This window comes from Dipodomys spectabilis, unplaced genomic scaffold (assembly GCF_019054845.1).
Source record: "Dipodomys spectabilis isolate Male_0828 unplaced genomic scaffold, ASM1905484v1 ptg000140l, whole genome shotgun sequence".
NCBI lineage: Eukaryota > Metazoa > Chordata > Mammalia > Rodentia > Heteromyidae > Dipodomys > Dipodomys spectabilis.
The window spans coordinates 38308097-38325474 of record NW_024870817.1 but is presented as its reverse complement, the minus strand read 5'-3'; the positions used below and the strand labels follow the sequence as shown (position 1 = coordinate 38325474).

At 39.7% G+C, this 17378-nt stretch overlaps 2 protein-coding genes across 5 annotated transcripts in view; one reads left to right on the top strand and one right to left on the bottom strand.

The window, feature by feature from the left end:
- The first annotated feature begins 276 nt into the window (after positions 1–276).
- Setd9 (SET domain containing 9) lies at positions 277–8685 on the top strand. Of its 3 annotated transcripts, XM_042690851.1 has the most exons (6): positions 277–393; positions 2199–2566; positions 4467–4590; positions 4812–4927; positions 6168–6273; positions 8350–8597. In XM_042690851.1, the coding sequence occupies exons 1-6, from the start codon at positions 296–298 to the stop codon at positions 8435–8437; spliced, it is 900 nt and encodes a 299-aa protein (XP_042546785.1). In that variant the 5' UTR covers positions 277–295; the 3' UTR covers positions 8438–8597. The 3 variants fall into 3 exon arrangements, with proteins under 3 accessions (XP_042546785.1, XP_042546787.1, XP_042546784.1); XM_042690853.1 differs by lacking the exon at positions 6168–6273 and having other exon boundaries at positions 2199–2509; positions 8350–8685; XM_042690850.1 differs by lacking the exon at positions 6168–6273 and having other exon boundaries at positions 8350–8685.
- Positions 8686–10541: 1856 nt separating this feature from the next.
- The window catches only part of Mier3 (MIER family member 3), a 31485-nt gene continuing 24648 nt past the window's right edge, over positions 10542–17378 (bottom strand). For both annotated transcript variants that reach the window (XM_042690765.1, XM_042690764.1), the window contains exons 11-13: positions 15361–15488; positions 14613–14755; positions 10542–14507 (exon numbers count right to left, since the gene is read on the bottom strand). In XM_042690765.1, coding sequence (XP_042546699.1) covers positions 14056–14507; positions 14613–14755; positions 15361–15488 — 723 coding nt within the window. In that variant the 3' untranslated portion in view covers positions 10542–14055. The remainder of the gene's footprint in view (positions 14508–14612; positions 14756–15360; positions 15489–17378) is intronic.

The window sequence follows — 17378 nt, the reverse complement described above, 5'->3', positions numbered from 1 at the left end:
TCCGGACGCACGCCCAGGGCAGGACGCCCCGACACCCGGGGCCCTCGGCGCCCAGCCAGGGCGGGAGCCCGCGGAGAGAACGCACACGGGGGACCGGCGAGGAGACCAGGGCCTCCCCGGCTCCACTCCTCATCCGGCGAGCTGAGGTCCACACGCGAGAGGGCCGGCGCTGGCTACCGGAGCCCGGCGAGGCCTCCGCTGGGGGGCGGGACGCGCGGCCGCCGCTCCTCCCCCGGCCGGGCGGGCCGGGGCCTGCGCCCCGCCTCTCCCACGCCCCCCTCGTCACCGCGCCGCCATGCCGGGCCGCCTGCTGCGGGCGCTGTGGCAGCGATGGCACCGATACAAGTACCGCTTTGTCCCCTGGATCGCACTGAACCTCAGCCACAACCCGAGGTGAGAGGGCCGGGCGGCCAACCTAGTGCCTTCCTTCCGCCTGACAGCCCGGGCTACGCGGCTGCGGACGGCGGAACCTGACGCGCCCGAAGAGCGTCAGGCGGAGCGGCTCCAGGGGGCGGAGCGGCTCCAGGGGGCGGGGCGGCTCCAGGGGGCGGAGCGGCTCCAGGGGGCGGGGCGGCTCCAGGGGGCGGAGCGGCTCCAGGGGGGGGAGCGGCTCCAGGGGGCGGAGCGGCTCCAGGGGGCGGAGCCTGAGGCAGTGTAGCGGGCGGGGCAGTGATGAGCGAGGGCTGAGGGGGGAGGGGGTAGCGTCGTGGGCGGGGCCTGAGGCAGGTTGGGGCTGGATGGGCGGGGCTTTCGTCCGGCTGGGCTGTGGCTCGTAAGACCCTTTGGCAAAGTGAGGTCTGGAAGCGGTCGCGGGCCTTAGGTGGGCGGGGCCTGGGGCCTCTTCCCAGAGTGCACCGCGCGGCGCGGTCCTCACAAACCTGGTTGTTCCCTGCGTGGAGGCTCGTGGTGCGTCTTCGGCTGTCTACACTCGCTGGGGCCCTGCAGAACTAGGAGGCTTTCTACGCGGAAGGGGGTTGGCTCTGAGTGAGCCGAGGCTTGTTTTCCAACTCGGTGGAAGTGATTTGTGTGGCGAGAGCGCCTCAGCTCGGCGGGGACGGGGAACAGCCGCGTGGAGCTGCTGTGGGTGGAAACCTGCCGCGGGAGGCCTGGCCGCGCCGCCCGGAGCCGGGCCTCTGGTGTGGGGTGGGCCTGGCGGCCTGGCCGCGCCGCCCGGAGCTGGGCCTCTGGTGTGGGGTGGGCCCGGCTGGCCGAGGGGCTTGGCGCCAGTGTCGCGGGTGGCACGGTCCCAGCCATCTGCAGGAGGTCAGCCCCCAGCGGCAGCCCTCTGCGCGAGGCCGGGTTCTGAAAACCTGGGGAAAACAGAGGTCGTGGCCAAAGCTTCCGAGCCACAGGAACGTGCGCTCGGGTGCTCCATTACCTTAGACCCCAGCCCCCCAAAACCACCCAGAAGCGTCCGTCCTGTTCCATAGTAAAAATACGACTCGTATAAAAAAGTAATACGGTCTGGAAACAAAAGTCAGTAAAACAGTACTCGCAGGAGGAAATATGGCAAAAGATGGAAGGCTACCTTACCTCGGCCTCTGACGCTGCTTGCCTCCGGTTGTGTTCTCTAGCTGAATTCTCAACGTGAAAATATTCACTTGGCCGGGCGCCGGTGGCTCACGCCTGTAATCCTAGCTACTCAGGAGGCCGAGATCTGAGGATCGCGGTTCACAGCCAGCCTGGGCAACAAACGCCATGAGACTTATCTCCAATTAACCACCAGAAAACCGGAAGTGGCGCTGTGGCTCAAGTGGTAGAGCGCTAGCCTTGAGCTGAAGAGCGCAGGGACGGCGCCCAAGCCCAGAGTTCAAGGCCCATGACCAACCAAAAAAAAAAAAGAAATTCATTTGACTATTGGGGGTAGTGAGAGAAAGCTGAGCTACACTTCTGCATCTGCTTTAGGACCTCAACCGAGTTCCTTAACATCTCCAGGCCTCACTTTCTTTGCAGAAGTGAGATGGTGTATCAGGGTACCCAGCAACGGTTGCTGGGTATTAATTAAATATTAGCCACTTGCAGGAGCAATATTGGGAGTTCGATCATGTAGATTACCCTCCAAATTCTTTCCTAGACTTCGTTTATGCCTTCCAAACAGATGAGAATGTTGCAGTTCATTAAGGCCAAAAACCCAGAAAGCGTCAGGACTGTCTTTTATCCATTGAAGGGTAGTGAATGGAAACTTTCCCCATTTTCAGGACCCTTCGACATGTTCCAGAGGAATCCAAAGACAAAGTTATCTCAGATGAAGATGTCCTAGAAACGTTACTGAAAGTATTCCAGGCTCTGTTCTTAAATGAGTTCAGTAAACAATCAGCTATTTTGACTATGCTTCCAGAATCTGTTAAGTCAAAATATCAAGACCTACTGCCAATGCAGCATCCAAGGGACAATCTGCTTGAAACAAAACATGAACAGCAAAATATTTTTAAACCAGAAGAAATTCTTTATAAGACATTGGGTTTCAGTATTACCCGAGCAACTAGTTCATTGATTTCTGCAGGAAGAGGTGTCTTCATTACTAAAGGATTGGTACCAAAAGGCGCGGTTGTATCTATGTATCCTGGTAACAGCTTAATTAGTACTGCCAAGAGTTTCATATACTGATAAATCAAAGTTGTTAATGCTTAGGCCTAAAATCCTTCGAGTGAAAGTTTGAATGGGAAACCCAGGTTTCCACAGATCTTTAAAATTCTAATTTGGTAATTAACTTTATTTATGTTGTGTGTTAGAAAGTATCCTGAAGTATTTGTTGGGACAAATGCAGTTTTTCTTTTAAGAAAATCTTTCTAGCTGGGAAGGTGGCTCAGTGGTAGAGCGCTTGCCTTGCATGCCTGAGGCCCTGGGTTCAATTCCTCAGCACCACATAAGCAAAAAGAAAAAAAAGCCGGAAGTGGCGCTGTGGCTCAAGTGGTAGAGCACTAGCCTTGAGCTGAAGAGCTGAGGGACAGCGCCCAGGCCCAGAGTTCAGGCCCCACGACCGGACCAAAAAAAAAAAAAAGAAAATCTTTCTAGTGTTCAAATTTACAAGATAATATGCTCACTTGGACAAGTTATTTAGTATTAAAGAATAAGACAGTTTGTCTTAGTTGAAAACAAAAGAGAAAATGTTATGGTTAACATAAATGGGGTAAAAAATCATAAATCACTAGAAAAAGACTTCTGGTTTTTTTACATGTAGAAAGTAAATCAATTTCTTTGCACAATTGTTGAATACAATGCTATTCAAATAGAATATGTTATTTGTTAAACTAACTTGCTTTGTTTAGCAGCAAATGTATGTTTGAATCAGGCCTATGTTATTTTCCCACCAGGTGCCTTGGCTTACAACTTTAACCCTAGCTACTCAGTATACTGAGATCTACAGACTGTGATTTCAAGCCAGCCCTGGCAGAAAGTCTGTGAGACTCTTTATCTCCAATTAACCACCCAAAAATTGGGAGGTGGAGCTGTAGCTGAAGTGCTAGAGTGCTGGGCTTGAGCAAAAGACAGAGTTCAAGCCTCAAACCTAGGACTGGCATAAAAAAATTATTTTTCTTCTTTCTGATCTTGTGTCCCTAAGTAAGGTAATCTCAGTTTCCTCCTATACAAATACCTGACTCTGTGAAGATTTTATAGAACAAGCCAACAAACTGACACTAAAATAAACAATACACAGATTAACATTCCCCACACTTAGGAAGCACTCAGCTAATGCCTTTCCTCCCCTTCCCTTTTTTATCCTTTCTCATCCCCTTCCCTCCCCATTTTTCTTCCTCTCCCTTCCCCTTCAGGCTAGGCAGGTGCTCTACCACTGAACTGTATCTCCAGAAACAAAACACATTTTTTGAGTGACACTTTAGCAGATGCCAAAAATCACGCTCTGCTTTAAAGATATGTAAAACTTGGTAAACTAGCCTAAAATATGATGCTCATATTACCATTGTGGAAGACAGTTGTGTTTAGTTCTGTTACGTGGAGCGTTGGTTTGTACTCCATTATGGAGCACAAACTCTTTAATTTTTACTTTTTATTGTTATTGTAAAGGTGATGTACAGAGAGGTTTCAGTTACATAAGTCAGTAATGAGTACATTTCTTTTTGAACAGTGTCACCGCTTCCCTCATTGTCTCCTTGCTTTTCCTTCCCATCCTCGCACCCACAAGTTGCATAGTTCATTTTCAACATAGTGTCTAATGAGTACTACTACTGTATTTGTTCACTCTTTTTCCCACCATTCCTGTGGAGCACAAACTCTTTAAAGGGGAAAATAACCAAAGAGAATGTGACACATTGGAGATGAAGGATTAAAGAAAATGGAGGAGCATGTATTAAAATGTCATCGTGAAATTGTTTTATACAGTTAATATACACTAGTAAGAATTTTTTGAAGATAGAAGTCTTCCATTGTATGTTTATGTTCCTAAAGAATGGTCTTTATCAGGATTTTGATGGTTTTTACATGTCATATATCTTATTATATAATAGGTACAGTATATCAGAAGTATGAGCCAGTCTTTTTCCAGTCCATTGGAAATCCATTTATTTTTAGATGCGTGGATGGGGTACTCATTGATGGAAATGATAAAGGAATATCAAAAGTTGTATACAGGTGAGTGGTACCCATATTCAAATTTAATTACAGGGTATAGAACCACACTTATATTGATTATAATCTGCAATATTTTACTTTAAAATGTTTTGTAGCAACACAGTTGCCTGATAGATTGGACAAAAAAATAAAAAGTTAAACAAAACTAACATTTAGTTTTGTACCTTTTAAAATTCCATTTGAAGATATAGAAGAGTCCTTAATGCTTCCATTTGTTTCAGATCTTGTAGTGGGAGAGATCGACTTGGCCCTTTAAAAATGAGTGATAGTACATGGCTAACATCAGAGCTTCATAATCCACTGGCTGTGGGACAGTATGTCAACAATTGTTCTAACTGTAAGTTGGCATCCTGGGCTGTGAAGTGAGGTGTCGCAATGGCCAGTTCTCCTTTGCCATCCAGTTGGGTGTCACAGGCAGTTGAGTAACATCTCAGGTATTCCAATCCTTAAACAACTAACATTTTGAGGAAAGATACCACAGCTTATTTAGGGAAATAATGAAATACATTATTTGGAAATCTTCAGCTGTTTTTGTAATGATTTTTAGTGAATATAAGTAATAGATGATTTGATCATTGTGCTTTAGATTTTTAGGAGGTTTGTTTTGTTTTGTTTTGTTTGCCAGTCCTGGGGCTTGAACTCAGGGCCTGGGCACTATCCCTGAGCTTCTTTTTGCTTGAGGCTAGCACACTACCCCTTCAGCCACAGTGCCACTTCCAGCTTTTTCTGTTTATGTGGTACAGAGGAATTGAACCCAGAGCTTCATGCATGCATGCTAGGCAAGCACTCTACCACTAAGCTACACTCCCAACCCTACGAGTTTTATTTTAAATATTTTGTTGTTGTTTTGTGCTGAGTCTGGGACTTGAACCTTCAGCTCATCTTTTTCACTCACAGCTGGTACTCTACCACTGGAGCTACACCTTCAGTCTAGTATTTTGCTTGACTAAGATTTGTCTGCTTGTGCTGGCTTCAAACTGGTCTTCAGAACTCTGCCTACTAAAAAGCTGAGATTACAGATGTGAGCCACTAGAGCCCCGATATATATATATATATATATATATATATATATATATATATATATACATATAAGCATTTTTAAGCAAAATTAATGATTGTTTCATGTTTCTTTATATAGCATTATAAGTTAGCCATAAACTGTATCCCCTTTTTGTTGTTTCTGAGAATTTTTTTAAGATGATTTTTCCATAGGTAAAAGTTTGATCATATGGCCACAATTAGCATGTGGGTTTTGATATTAAAGAGACCATGAACTTGAAGCCTGTTGTTAATCAATAACTGTCTGAGCCGCTAATTCCTGATATTTGAAAGATAAACAAGGAAACCTATATTTGTTATGTAAGCTTATATGTATGTCAACATACACTTTACTTTTTAAATTTTATTGTATTATTTATTATTTATGTAGTCTTCACAATGCCTGTAACATAATAGTCACCAGTTTTTTTTACCATGTTCTAATAATTTACAAAAGCATATATCAGGGATCATAATTAAATATTTTTTCCTTGACCTTGTATCATGGCTCCTCTTCTGAAAATTATGTCTATTTCTAGACAGAGTAGCTAATGTCTGCTACCAGGAATTCGATATGCCTGCAATTTTCCCTATAGAACTGAAGCAATATATTCCAAACATTGCCTACAACTATAATGAACAAAGGTTAGTCTTGTAAAGAGCATTTCCTGTCTTCTTTTGTATGCTGAACTTAAAAAAACTGTATAGAATTAGGGATAAAATTAATTTTTAAGTAAATTAAGGGCTGAGACTGTAGCTCAGTGGGAAATATTTGCTCAGCATGGGTGAGGCCCTTAGTTCTCTGTCCCAACTTTGTCTAAAAAAAAAAATTACAAGTAACTTAAATTTTTATGCTCATAAAACAATGTTTTAATGTAGGATTGATTGTTTTTTTCAGTACTGTGGCCTGAACTTAGAGTGTTGGCCTCATAGTCCAGTCTAACTCAGGCTGATTTGAAAGTAAAACTTTTTACTTATCTCATTCTGTTTATTATTAGACAGTCATTGCACATATTTTTTAAATTTGTTTTTTGGTGGTACTGAGGTTTAAACTTGGCTTTGTGCTTTCTAGAAAGACACTTTATCACTTGAGCCACACTTCCAACACACATTTTTATTTTATGCAGTATTTTACAGGTATTCTTAAAGCTTTTCTAAGTGATTATTTTCCTTCCCACAAAAAATGTTTGTAAATACACATTTTTTTCGAGATATGTCCTTGCTGTGTGGCCCAGGCTTGAACTCACAATCCTCCTACCTGAAAACTAGGATTACAAGTTTGTGCTACCACATCCCGCTTAGAAGATATACTGTTTGTATCATTTCACTGAGTTGCTAGCAAACTTAATTTTATAGGAGGCCTATAAATTGCCCTTTTAAGATGAATGATATTTAAAACTTGGACTAATCACTGTACTTAATAACTTTTGTGTCTCTATGGGAGTTTGTGTGTTTTAACAATTAGGTTTTCTTGGCCCATGTACACTGACACATGATGTCATTTACAATGTTTGGGGGTTTTTTTCGGTCATAGGGCTTGAATCTGGGCTTGGGCGCTGTGCCTGTGTTCTTCAGCTCAAGGCAAGTGCTCTACCATTTGAGCCACAGCACCACTTCTGGTTTTCTAGTGGCTTACTGGAGATAAGAGTCTTATGGACTTTCCTGCCTGGGCTGCTTTGAACCGTGATCCTCAAATCTCAGCCTCCTGAGTAGCGAGGATTGCAGATGTGAGCCACCGTCGCCAGCGTCATTTACAGTTTTAAAGTTGTATATATAAGTGTTTTCTTGTCCAGAACATTTTTTAACTCCAATTTAAATAATGTTTTTATCTTTTAGAATGTGAAATACCAATTAATAAATGTTAACTATAATCCTTCTAAAAGAACAAAAATTGTCTGAGACTCATGTTTAGAGCACTAGGAACATTTTCAAACAGGTGATTGATAGCAATTTGTGGTCTTTTAAAATAACAGACTGTCCAGGCACTGGTGGCTCACGCCTGTAATCCTAGCTACTAAGGATTGCAGTTCGGGCCAACCTGGGCAGAAAAGTCCATGAGACTCATCTCTAATTAACCACCAGAAAGCTGAAGTAGTACTGAAGCTCAAATGATAGAGCACTCTCCTTGAGCTGAAGAATTCAGGGACAGTCCCCAGGTCCAGAGTTCAAGCCCCACAACTGACAAAAATAAAATTAAAACAAATAAACAGACTGGGAACTGGAAGTGTGGCTCAAGTGGTAGGGCACCAGCCTTGAGCAAGAAAGCTTAGCAAGGGCTGGGAAAGTGGCTCAGTGGTAGAGCACTTGCCTTGCATACATGAGGCCCTGGGTTCGATTCCTCAGCACCACATAGCAGAAAAAAAAAGCTGGAAATGGCGCTGTGACTCAAGTGGTAGAGTGCTAGCCTTAAGCTGAAGAGCTGAGGGACAGCGCCCAGGCTGAGTTCAGGCTCCACGACCGGACCCAAAAAAAAGAAAAGAAAGCTTAGCAAGAGCACAAAGGCCTGAGGTCCAGCCCCAGTAAAAGCATGAGGGAGCATGTACTCACACTTCAAATACAGACTAGACACTCGGTGCTTTAGAATATCTGCAGTAGGGAAAATAATTATTTTCTTGTGGAAATTGAATACATGAGCTAAAACGTAAGAAATTCTGATAAAACTTTGTATCATCCTTATAGGCTATATTCAAAATATAAACCACCTTTTCTCTTTTTTTTTAGGCCACTTCGATGTGTTGTTCTTGTTGCACTTAGAGACATCAACCAAGGAGAAGAGCTTTTTTCAAACTACTATACAATTATCAGCTGACTTCTTGAATTGTAAACTAGATTTTTCTGCCTTGCTTTTAATTCTGTTTTTTGTTAATCACTTAAGTGTCACCTGCCAAACAAATATTTTGAGACCTAATTGGAACAGGGACTTTAATTTTTGAATTGTATTAAATTTATGTTCTAATTTCAATGTAAAAGGTACTTGTTTTATTACAACTTCAAATTTGTAGCACAATACCAATTTTAATTGGTTTTCATCTAAAGTCACAATGGCTTATTAAAACTTACTACTTGGGCTGGGAAGGTGGCTCAGTGGTAGATTGCTTGCCTTACATGCATGAGGCCCTTAGTTCCATTCCTCAATACCACATAAGAAGGCTGGAAGTGATGCTGTGGCCCAAGTGGTAAAGTGCTAGTCTTGAGCAAAAGAAACTCAGGAACAGTGCTCAAGCCCCGAGTTCAAGCCCAGACTGGCAAAAAAAGAAAATAATAATTATTCCAACTGGATAAGGGAAAAATGTGAGCTCATCTTTTTTTTCTATTTGTTGAACATTTCTACATCAAAGGTGGGGGAAGGGCATACAAGAGACTTAAGGGAATATGATTAAAGGATAATATGGTGGTAGGAATACCCATTCTGTCTCAAGCTTCTGTGTAGTGGGTTTCCTTTAGTAATGATAAACCCATTTCTTCACTGGAAAAGAATGAGTGTCTCTGGAGAACGAGGCACCCATGGCCCATACCCTTCCCTTTCTCTTTGGACTCTGCTTGCCAGTAGAAGATTCTCATGCCAGGAGTCCAATTCAAAGGTGGAATATGAGCAAGCAACCCCAAGCCACCTCCCCAGTTGTATTAGTAACAGTTATACTCATCTCTATCTACTGATTCAACCCTCAGTTCCAGACGTTGGATAGGAAGGTGTTACTTATTCCCCCTCCCCGTCTTAAATCCTCATGGAACCTTTACAATCAGGTTCTGACCATTTTTTGCTGCTATGCCATCAGCTTTTCTCACCATGTGTTGCAATTTTAATAGCTTCCTGACTTTCCTGTCTCCACTTCTACCCTTTACAGAATGTATTACCAGGTAAAGTGATTCAAAGTCAGATCTTGACACATCCCCTCTTAGAACTCTTATGCAGTGAATGTTGAAGCCCTTCATCTACATTGTATAGCTCCCTCCTTCAGATCTCATCTCTGACTTTCCCTTTTGCTTACTTTTACTCTTAGCTGTGCCTTCAACCTGCCTCAGTGCACTGACCTGCTGGGGAGCTCTTCTCTCCCTTTTTCTGCTTCTAGGTAGGTTTGTTCAACCACCTTAACAGCCCCCTTTTACCACATTCTCCCCATTTTGCTTCCTTTTTCCTTTATAGCACTGTTGACCAAAGGCTCATTGTAGAAAATGTGCGCTAGGATATTCCTGGAGTGGAAACTGAGAAGCCAGTTAAGTCATTGTGGCCAGGATGTCTCGAAGTCACCAGACATTACTCTGTTCCCACAAGGCTTCTCCCTATCCTAAAGCCTGAAGTACTATGTCTCTCTTATGAGGTACTTATAAGGCTGTATTCAAAATTGTGCTTCTGCACACATCTCAAGAATGAAGGGATTTGGTTGACAAGTAAGGCAGAAGAGTTGAGGTTTTAACTTTCTTTTCCTGGATATTATGTGTAGTCATATCTGTAATGAAAAATGGAACTGGACAAAGTTCTAGTCATGGCAAAACATGGGACAAAAACGTGACATGATTAAGACTTTTAACATAAAAAGATGAAGGTGTAGGAAAGATACGACTAGTTATGAAACAATATGAGAGTAATTGATTGTAAAACTGGCAATACTAGTCTTAAATCTTAGTATCTGATCAAATTTCAGAAACTGACCTAAGTTGCCTAGAACAGTAGTTGAAATATAACATTCAGTAAATGTTGCTTGAGTTAAACTAAAATCTTCACTTTGGGAGGATTACAATTTTTAGATTGAAAACTATTATAGATGATATAAGAAAAAATTACTAACCTTATTACTTACCTATCACTTACCACATCTACCACCAGTTTAAAACTGATACAGAATCTATTAACTTGGAATAGATTAAGGTTCATTTTAAAATGTTCTGGCAAGTAGTCACACAAACCAAGAAAAAAAAGATTTCCAGATTTTTATTTCTGGAACTGTACACCAGGTATTAAAGTACAACAAATACAAAATAATGCTCAAAAAAAATCAGTGTTTATGTACAAATATTAAAATCAATGCAACAATAGCAACTTCCTCTTGAACATCAGATACTAAAACTTGTTCTGATTGTCACTAATTTATCTCATACTTACAGGGTACTTATTTCAAACTGGGACATTGGAATCACTGGTCATCTAAGAGGAATATTAATATCTACGATATTTAACAATAAAACTAATAGTTTCCTCCTTTTAGTGAAAAATTAGGAACTTTTTAAAAAACATAGTAATGTCAATATTTTTATAAATTATTTCAATTTTCATTTGTAGACAATGTGCTTTGAAACTCTGAGCAAACAATCTCTTGGTGGTCAGGTTTATTTGTTAGTTTACATTCAAAGTTGAAATATTTACTAGACTTTGGTTAAATTAAATAGTATTACTACGATCTATTAGGTCTGATGCTGTCAAATATTTATGACCCTCAATTTTTAAAATTAAAAAGGAAATGATTGCACAATTCTTTGACCTAATCATACAGACTTTAGTATTTTTCCAACAGTATTCTACATCCTTCAAGTAAATTCAGCAGTTGACCATGACAAGAGGAAAACTAAACAGTTAAAAAGCTAGCATGAAAAAGATGAAGTACAACTAACAAAATAAAAGTATTGCTATAATCACAGCACCAGTTACACTTCTAAATGAATCCACTGTCCTCTTCAAATTCCCTGTACACAGAAGATGTATCAGCCAACACTGCAACTGCTCACCATGAATTTTTGGTTTGTTCATATGAAAATAATGCGGCAAAGGAAAAAAAAAACACAAAAGAATTTATCACAGTTTGTTATAAGAATTGTGCTTAACGCTTAATAATAAAGGCATTATTTCTTCATGTGATTGCAAATAAGATTTCATGCTTTCAAACGCAATTCTTTTAATAAACGGTAACAAATTCTGTTAGGATGTTTAAACAGATACAAAACCCCCCAGTAAATCCAGCTTTTAAAAGAAAATTCAATAAATAGCTATTTTACATGGATAAAGTCATAGTGGTACAATTTATGAATGCCACATCAAGCATGCACAAAAATGGTATTATACATGGCAGAAGTAGTCAGAAAATATTGAATTAGATCTAAAAAGATATGAAGAATTTACACATATATACAAAAATCTTGCAAATTATTGCCTCATTTTAACAAGGAATTAAAAGTAAACGTTACCAGCTAGTTTAGCACTCTCTAAGAGGCTAAAAATCAGATTGGCATTTAAAAAATCTAACAAACTAGCTGGAATTAATTTTTCTCTCATATCATTTTCTGGATTTTGGTCAAAAATCTATTTAAATAACTAAAGTGTCCATTCAACTTGCTGATAATCCAAACTTTAGATAAGAAACACTGTTTCCATCTTCTATCAAGATCCCAGCAATGCATAGATAAACTGAATATATTACTGCATCAGCTAATGAGAATGGGCATGTTCATTTAAGTGCAACTGGTATTAGCATTCAGTCATCTTTGTGTAAATTATTTATACAGACCAGCTACTGTAAACCCAGAGTAAAAGTTAAAGTTATAACAATGGAAGATTATGGCCAGTATCTTACTAACTTATAGAAAGTATATTGACATTTAACAAAGGAAATAAGAATCAAAGTTTAGCACAACACAGCAATGAGAAGCTGACAACTTGGATAAAAATGTCAGAAGGCCACACAGAACCCAGGCTACCCATTATTTACTGTGTGCATACAATACTAGACTTTAGATGTATAAATTAGAGACTGATTTTAAGTTATTAATTTAACTACTTTTTGTCCACTGGGCTAAAACTAAATTTTATAGTAAATGTACTACTGCGTAAACACTTCAAAGCAATCTTCATTAAAATGCTGCAAAGAAAATTAAGAATATGCATCATCCAAAACTAGGGATGTCATTGCAGTTCACAGTTTGTATAATAAATACCCTCCCTTTTGGTCAGTAAGACCACTATATCCTATCTACTCATCAGCACAACCTTGAAGCGACTTAAACAAATATTAGCAATGCAGACAAACATTTAAGTATTTTGCAAAGCAATAAAACTAGTAAAAATCAAAAGCTTTAATGAAGGTGGTGCAAAAAAAAGGTAATTGTCTTAACTGTACTATAAAAGCAAAGCTTATTATATCCTAATACTGTATTACATATAGTTGGATTCACCTTATAACTTAAAGAAGCATGTCTAATCGAGAAAAAAAATGGCCAAAGTTTGACAATGTCTTCTTATTCACAAATATTTAGAATAAAAAAAAAAGACTTGAGTTTGAGATGCATCTGAACGTCTAACACTTTTTAAAATTTAAAAGTGGCAACGTACCATCCTATTTCAGATAGGAACTCACATTTTTCTTGCCAACTGTTTAAGCTAAACATATAGCTTAAATATTCTTCAAGGTTCTACTGCATTATGCATAAATTCTATTAAGTCCCTCTAAATAAGAACACTTTGAACTGCAGTGCTACAAACTTAAGAGGTGTCCCAAAATGTAAACCATTGAGTGCCAATATCCTGGGCTTTGTAGACCATGCTTCCGCAAGCCAACCGCCTCCGGATAAACTAAATTATCGTTGACCAATATGATTTTTTTTAAGATTATAATCTTGACAACTGTGGACAAAACCCCATACGAAAAACACATCTTCAAATGTCAAAGTTTTAGTCAATAGATGACATTACACAGAAATCTCCCGGCAATAAAACAATTCTGTGTAAGGTAGCCCTGGTCTAGAATTATGAAACAGGATCCAAGCAATTCTTCATAATTTGCACACAGTTCCTCACGCTGGCTTCCAAAAATATGGATTTGCTGTTTTGTAAACTGAAGTGCTCTAGTTGAAATAACATGAGAGAAGTTTCCATTTTAAAAAATCCTTGCATGTTTGTGCAGTTTAAAGAAACCTACCCCTGCTTTTAATAAAGAAAACAAAACAAAAAAAATGCTACATTGAGCAGGGATTGGGAATGGTACCTGTAAACATTGTTATTCCACTGCATCCATTATGGCAAAGGGAATTTACACAAAAAGAAGCCACGCCATTCAGTTCAGAACATCTGTGCTGGTTTTGAGCTGGTGGCCTCCGTCTACAGGTTTTTAAATTGGAAGTGAGGGCAGTGGGGAACAGAAAAGAAAAGTAGGAAGTGGGGAAGAGGTATCAGGGGATGAGGAAGAGAAAAGCAGAGCTTAAAGCTGCACCACAGAGTTCAATCTTAGTTCCCAACTCTGCTGATCATAGTTCATTTCCACATTTATGGATTGAAAAATGAAAATACTCTTGATAAATCAAGATATAGTTCTATACATACTGACATCACTGATGTCATAGTGAAAAAGGTTCAAACTTCCAGTGAAAGACTATGCAAACCTGATAGCTCCCCTCAAATTTATTGGTACTGCACACCCACTGTCTCTGGGCTCCTCATCTGTGTCACTCAGAGTGAAGGGCAGCGTGCTGGTGCACAGTGTGGGCACTGATGAAACCATTCGTCTCGTTGGCAGACAGACTGCCAAAGTCAGCCACAGAGACAGCCATTTTGGCACTGGTGATGTGATGGGTGTGATTTTCAAAGTCCACACCCAAATTATTGACAGAAACCTCATTAATAAAGGATTCAGGGACAGCAATGCCCATTTTCAATCTCTTTGCTGGTCTTTCTGATTCTTCACTGCACATAGGATTTAGCTCTGAATGATAAAATCCAGTCTCAAATAAATTAAAACAATCACTTTCTCCATTGCTGGGCAGGGTGAGTAACTCTTCCGTTACAACAGGCACATGATTTACTTGTCCACGGGGTGTGTTGCCCAGTGGAGGAAAGCTATCATCCAAACAATTCACATCTGTGGGGTTGCAGACAGTTGCTACACTGTTGGTCAAAGCTAAAAAGAAATGAAGATGGTATAAGTAAGCAATTCTCAGATGTAAAACAAATAGTACACAATTTTGTACCATGTAAATAGAACACAGATAGATCTTCATTTTACCTGTCAAGTCACTGGCAGTGAAAGAGTTGAGAATGTTCAACTGTTGATCCGGAATAGGATCCGGCCGGTTAGAAGTTAAGGCTGAAGAATTGACTGTCCCACCCAGAGCTTCAGTTTCATCCACCAAACGATCCATGTAGTCCCTGAAAAACACACACTATTTTAGGATTGCATAGTATGTTTAAAAACAAAAATGACACACGTTTTAACAGAGGCACACTCAGTGTCCTTAGAAAGGCAAACTTATAGTTCAACAAAATAAACACCAGGAAACGGATCCTTGAAAAAAGTTCTGTGAAGTGAAGGAGAGAGGGGACACAAATGAAGAGGAGGATAATACAGCCAAAAAAATTCAATACAGCTGGACCCATGGTTTACACCTGTAGCTACACAGGAGGCTGAGGACTGAGACTCTCAACTACTAAAAAGCCAAAAGTGGAGCTGTGGCTCAAGTATTAGAGTGCTAGCCTTGATTAGAAAATTCAGAGACAGTGCCCAGGCCTTGAATTCAAGCCCCAGGACTAGCACAAAAAAATAAAAATTTAAAACTTGAATGCATATCCTACAAAAGTTTTAAAAAGTGAAGGAAGGGTTGGGTTAGAGGAATGGGTGTGGATGTTGAAAGGGGTGACACTGCCCAAGATGAATTGTATTCATAAACTGCATTATTAAATGGCAATTTCTTTGTACACCTACAAAAAAACTTCAATAAATAAAAAGCACTGAAGTCAAGTCCCCTGTAACTTACGTAACTCCAGGGTGATGGTTATATCGCTTCTTTCCAAATCTTGTCTGTTGAGCAAAGTAATCATAACGTTCAGATTTCTTCCACATATAGTAGAATGCTACACATTCAGCAACCGTTCTAGTTCTCACCTAATGGAAAAAGGGAGCTTTCAAAAAACAACCCTATATACCTGGCCCAATTTTTGCAACCCCACCCCCTCACACACACTAAAACTTGAATACATGGATATTATTTTCTATCTTCCCAATTAAAAATTCTGAACACTTATTAGTGAAATGTATTTGTATAATATAATGAGGCAGTTTTCAAAAAGTGTTAGTTCATAAGTATGTGTTCAGAAGTTAATCTTACATGTTTAGTGAAAATCCTAACACATTGACATCTTCTACTTTTCCTCACTGAATTTTGATTTTGACTACCATAGGTCATCTTAGATTAGCACACCTCCATGAGGTCCATTAGGAGTTTTCCTTGGGATCTACTCAGTTCCCAAAGTATATGAAGGCACACTCGGAAAAGGAACACAGCCTCGTCAGATTACCAAGATGTTCTATCATCCAAAGAGATTAAAATTCCTTGGCAATGGGACAAGCAACTGATAGCATCTAAAATTTAACATGATTTGCTAGCTGAAGGCAGGGCTTTCCCCTTCAGAACATTTGACTCTTGACTCCAACAGATACGGGCAATAACAATAACTTTTTAGCATCATGAGCTTTATTCCACAAACAAACGAGTGCTCTTCTGTTAGTTATAGCCACAAACATAAGTTCAGATGTATAGACAAAATTTTTATTTTTACCAAATAAATACATTCTTCCTTGTTTAATCAATATCCAAAAACAAAGTTTTGGACTCCCTTTACTGATTCCTAAGTCTGATATAAGATCACTAATATAAGAACAAGCTTTATAAACTAAGAAATACAGTATACTTTTCAATAAACATCATTAATTCTAAGTCCTTGCAGAGAATGCAGGCTTCTTGGAGCCACTAACCTTTCCTCTCTTATTTACTGATGTATCTCCAGAGCCTAAAACATTACCTGGTAGGTGGAAGGACATAATTGTTTTTGAATTAATAGCTAAAAGTAAATTTCACAAGTTATTACAAAACTGAAGGATTTGTTTAGACTTAAAATGACAAACCAGATTTTCAGACTTTTTCAAACTGATTTATCTATGCACTATATTAAACATACTTCACAACTGAGAAAAACATTAGGCTTTCTTCCATACAAAAAGCATAAAAATTTCAACATCATAATGGGATATGTCACTACTACAATGAGAAAAAGAAATAAAAGGTACACAAACTGGGGGTGGGGCAGGAAATGTTTCTGTAATTGACAGTAACTCTCTACACAGAAGATCCCAAAGCAACAAAAAAAAAAAAGCTGGGATCAACAATTATATCCAGGGTGCATGACTCAAGATTAATCGTTTTCCTAATAACAACTGAAATTTGAAATTACAAGCATAATACATTATATTAATACCTTCAAAATTAAATAGCTGATTATAAATCTAATAAGGTATATGCAAGATCTATGTGGAGAGCTGGGAATGTGGCTTAGTGCTTGCCTATCATGCATGAAGCCCTGGGTTTATTCCTCAGTACCACATAATAGAAAAAGCCAGAAGTGGCTCTGTGGCTCAAGTGGTAGAGTGCTAGCCTTGAGCAAAAGCAGCTCAAGCCCTGAGTTCAAGCCCTAGGCTTGGTTAAAAAAAAAATCTATGTGGGGAAATCTATCAATCACTGATAAAAGATATCCAAGAAGAATTAAAATAAATAGATGCTCTGTTCACGGAGTGGAAGAGTGATTTTTACTAAGATGTAATTTCATCCCAACTTGATCTACAGATGCAGTGCAATCCCCATGAAAATCCCAGAAATTCTGCAGCTACTCAAAACTAATTCTGTATGGAAAGGCAATCAACACTATACTGTAAGAAATGTTAAAAATATGACATTTCCTAATTTCAAGACATTATTAAGCTACAGTAATCAAAACTGTT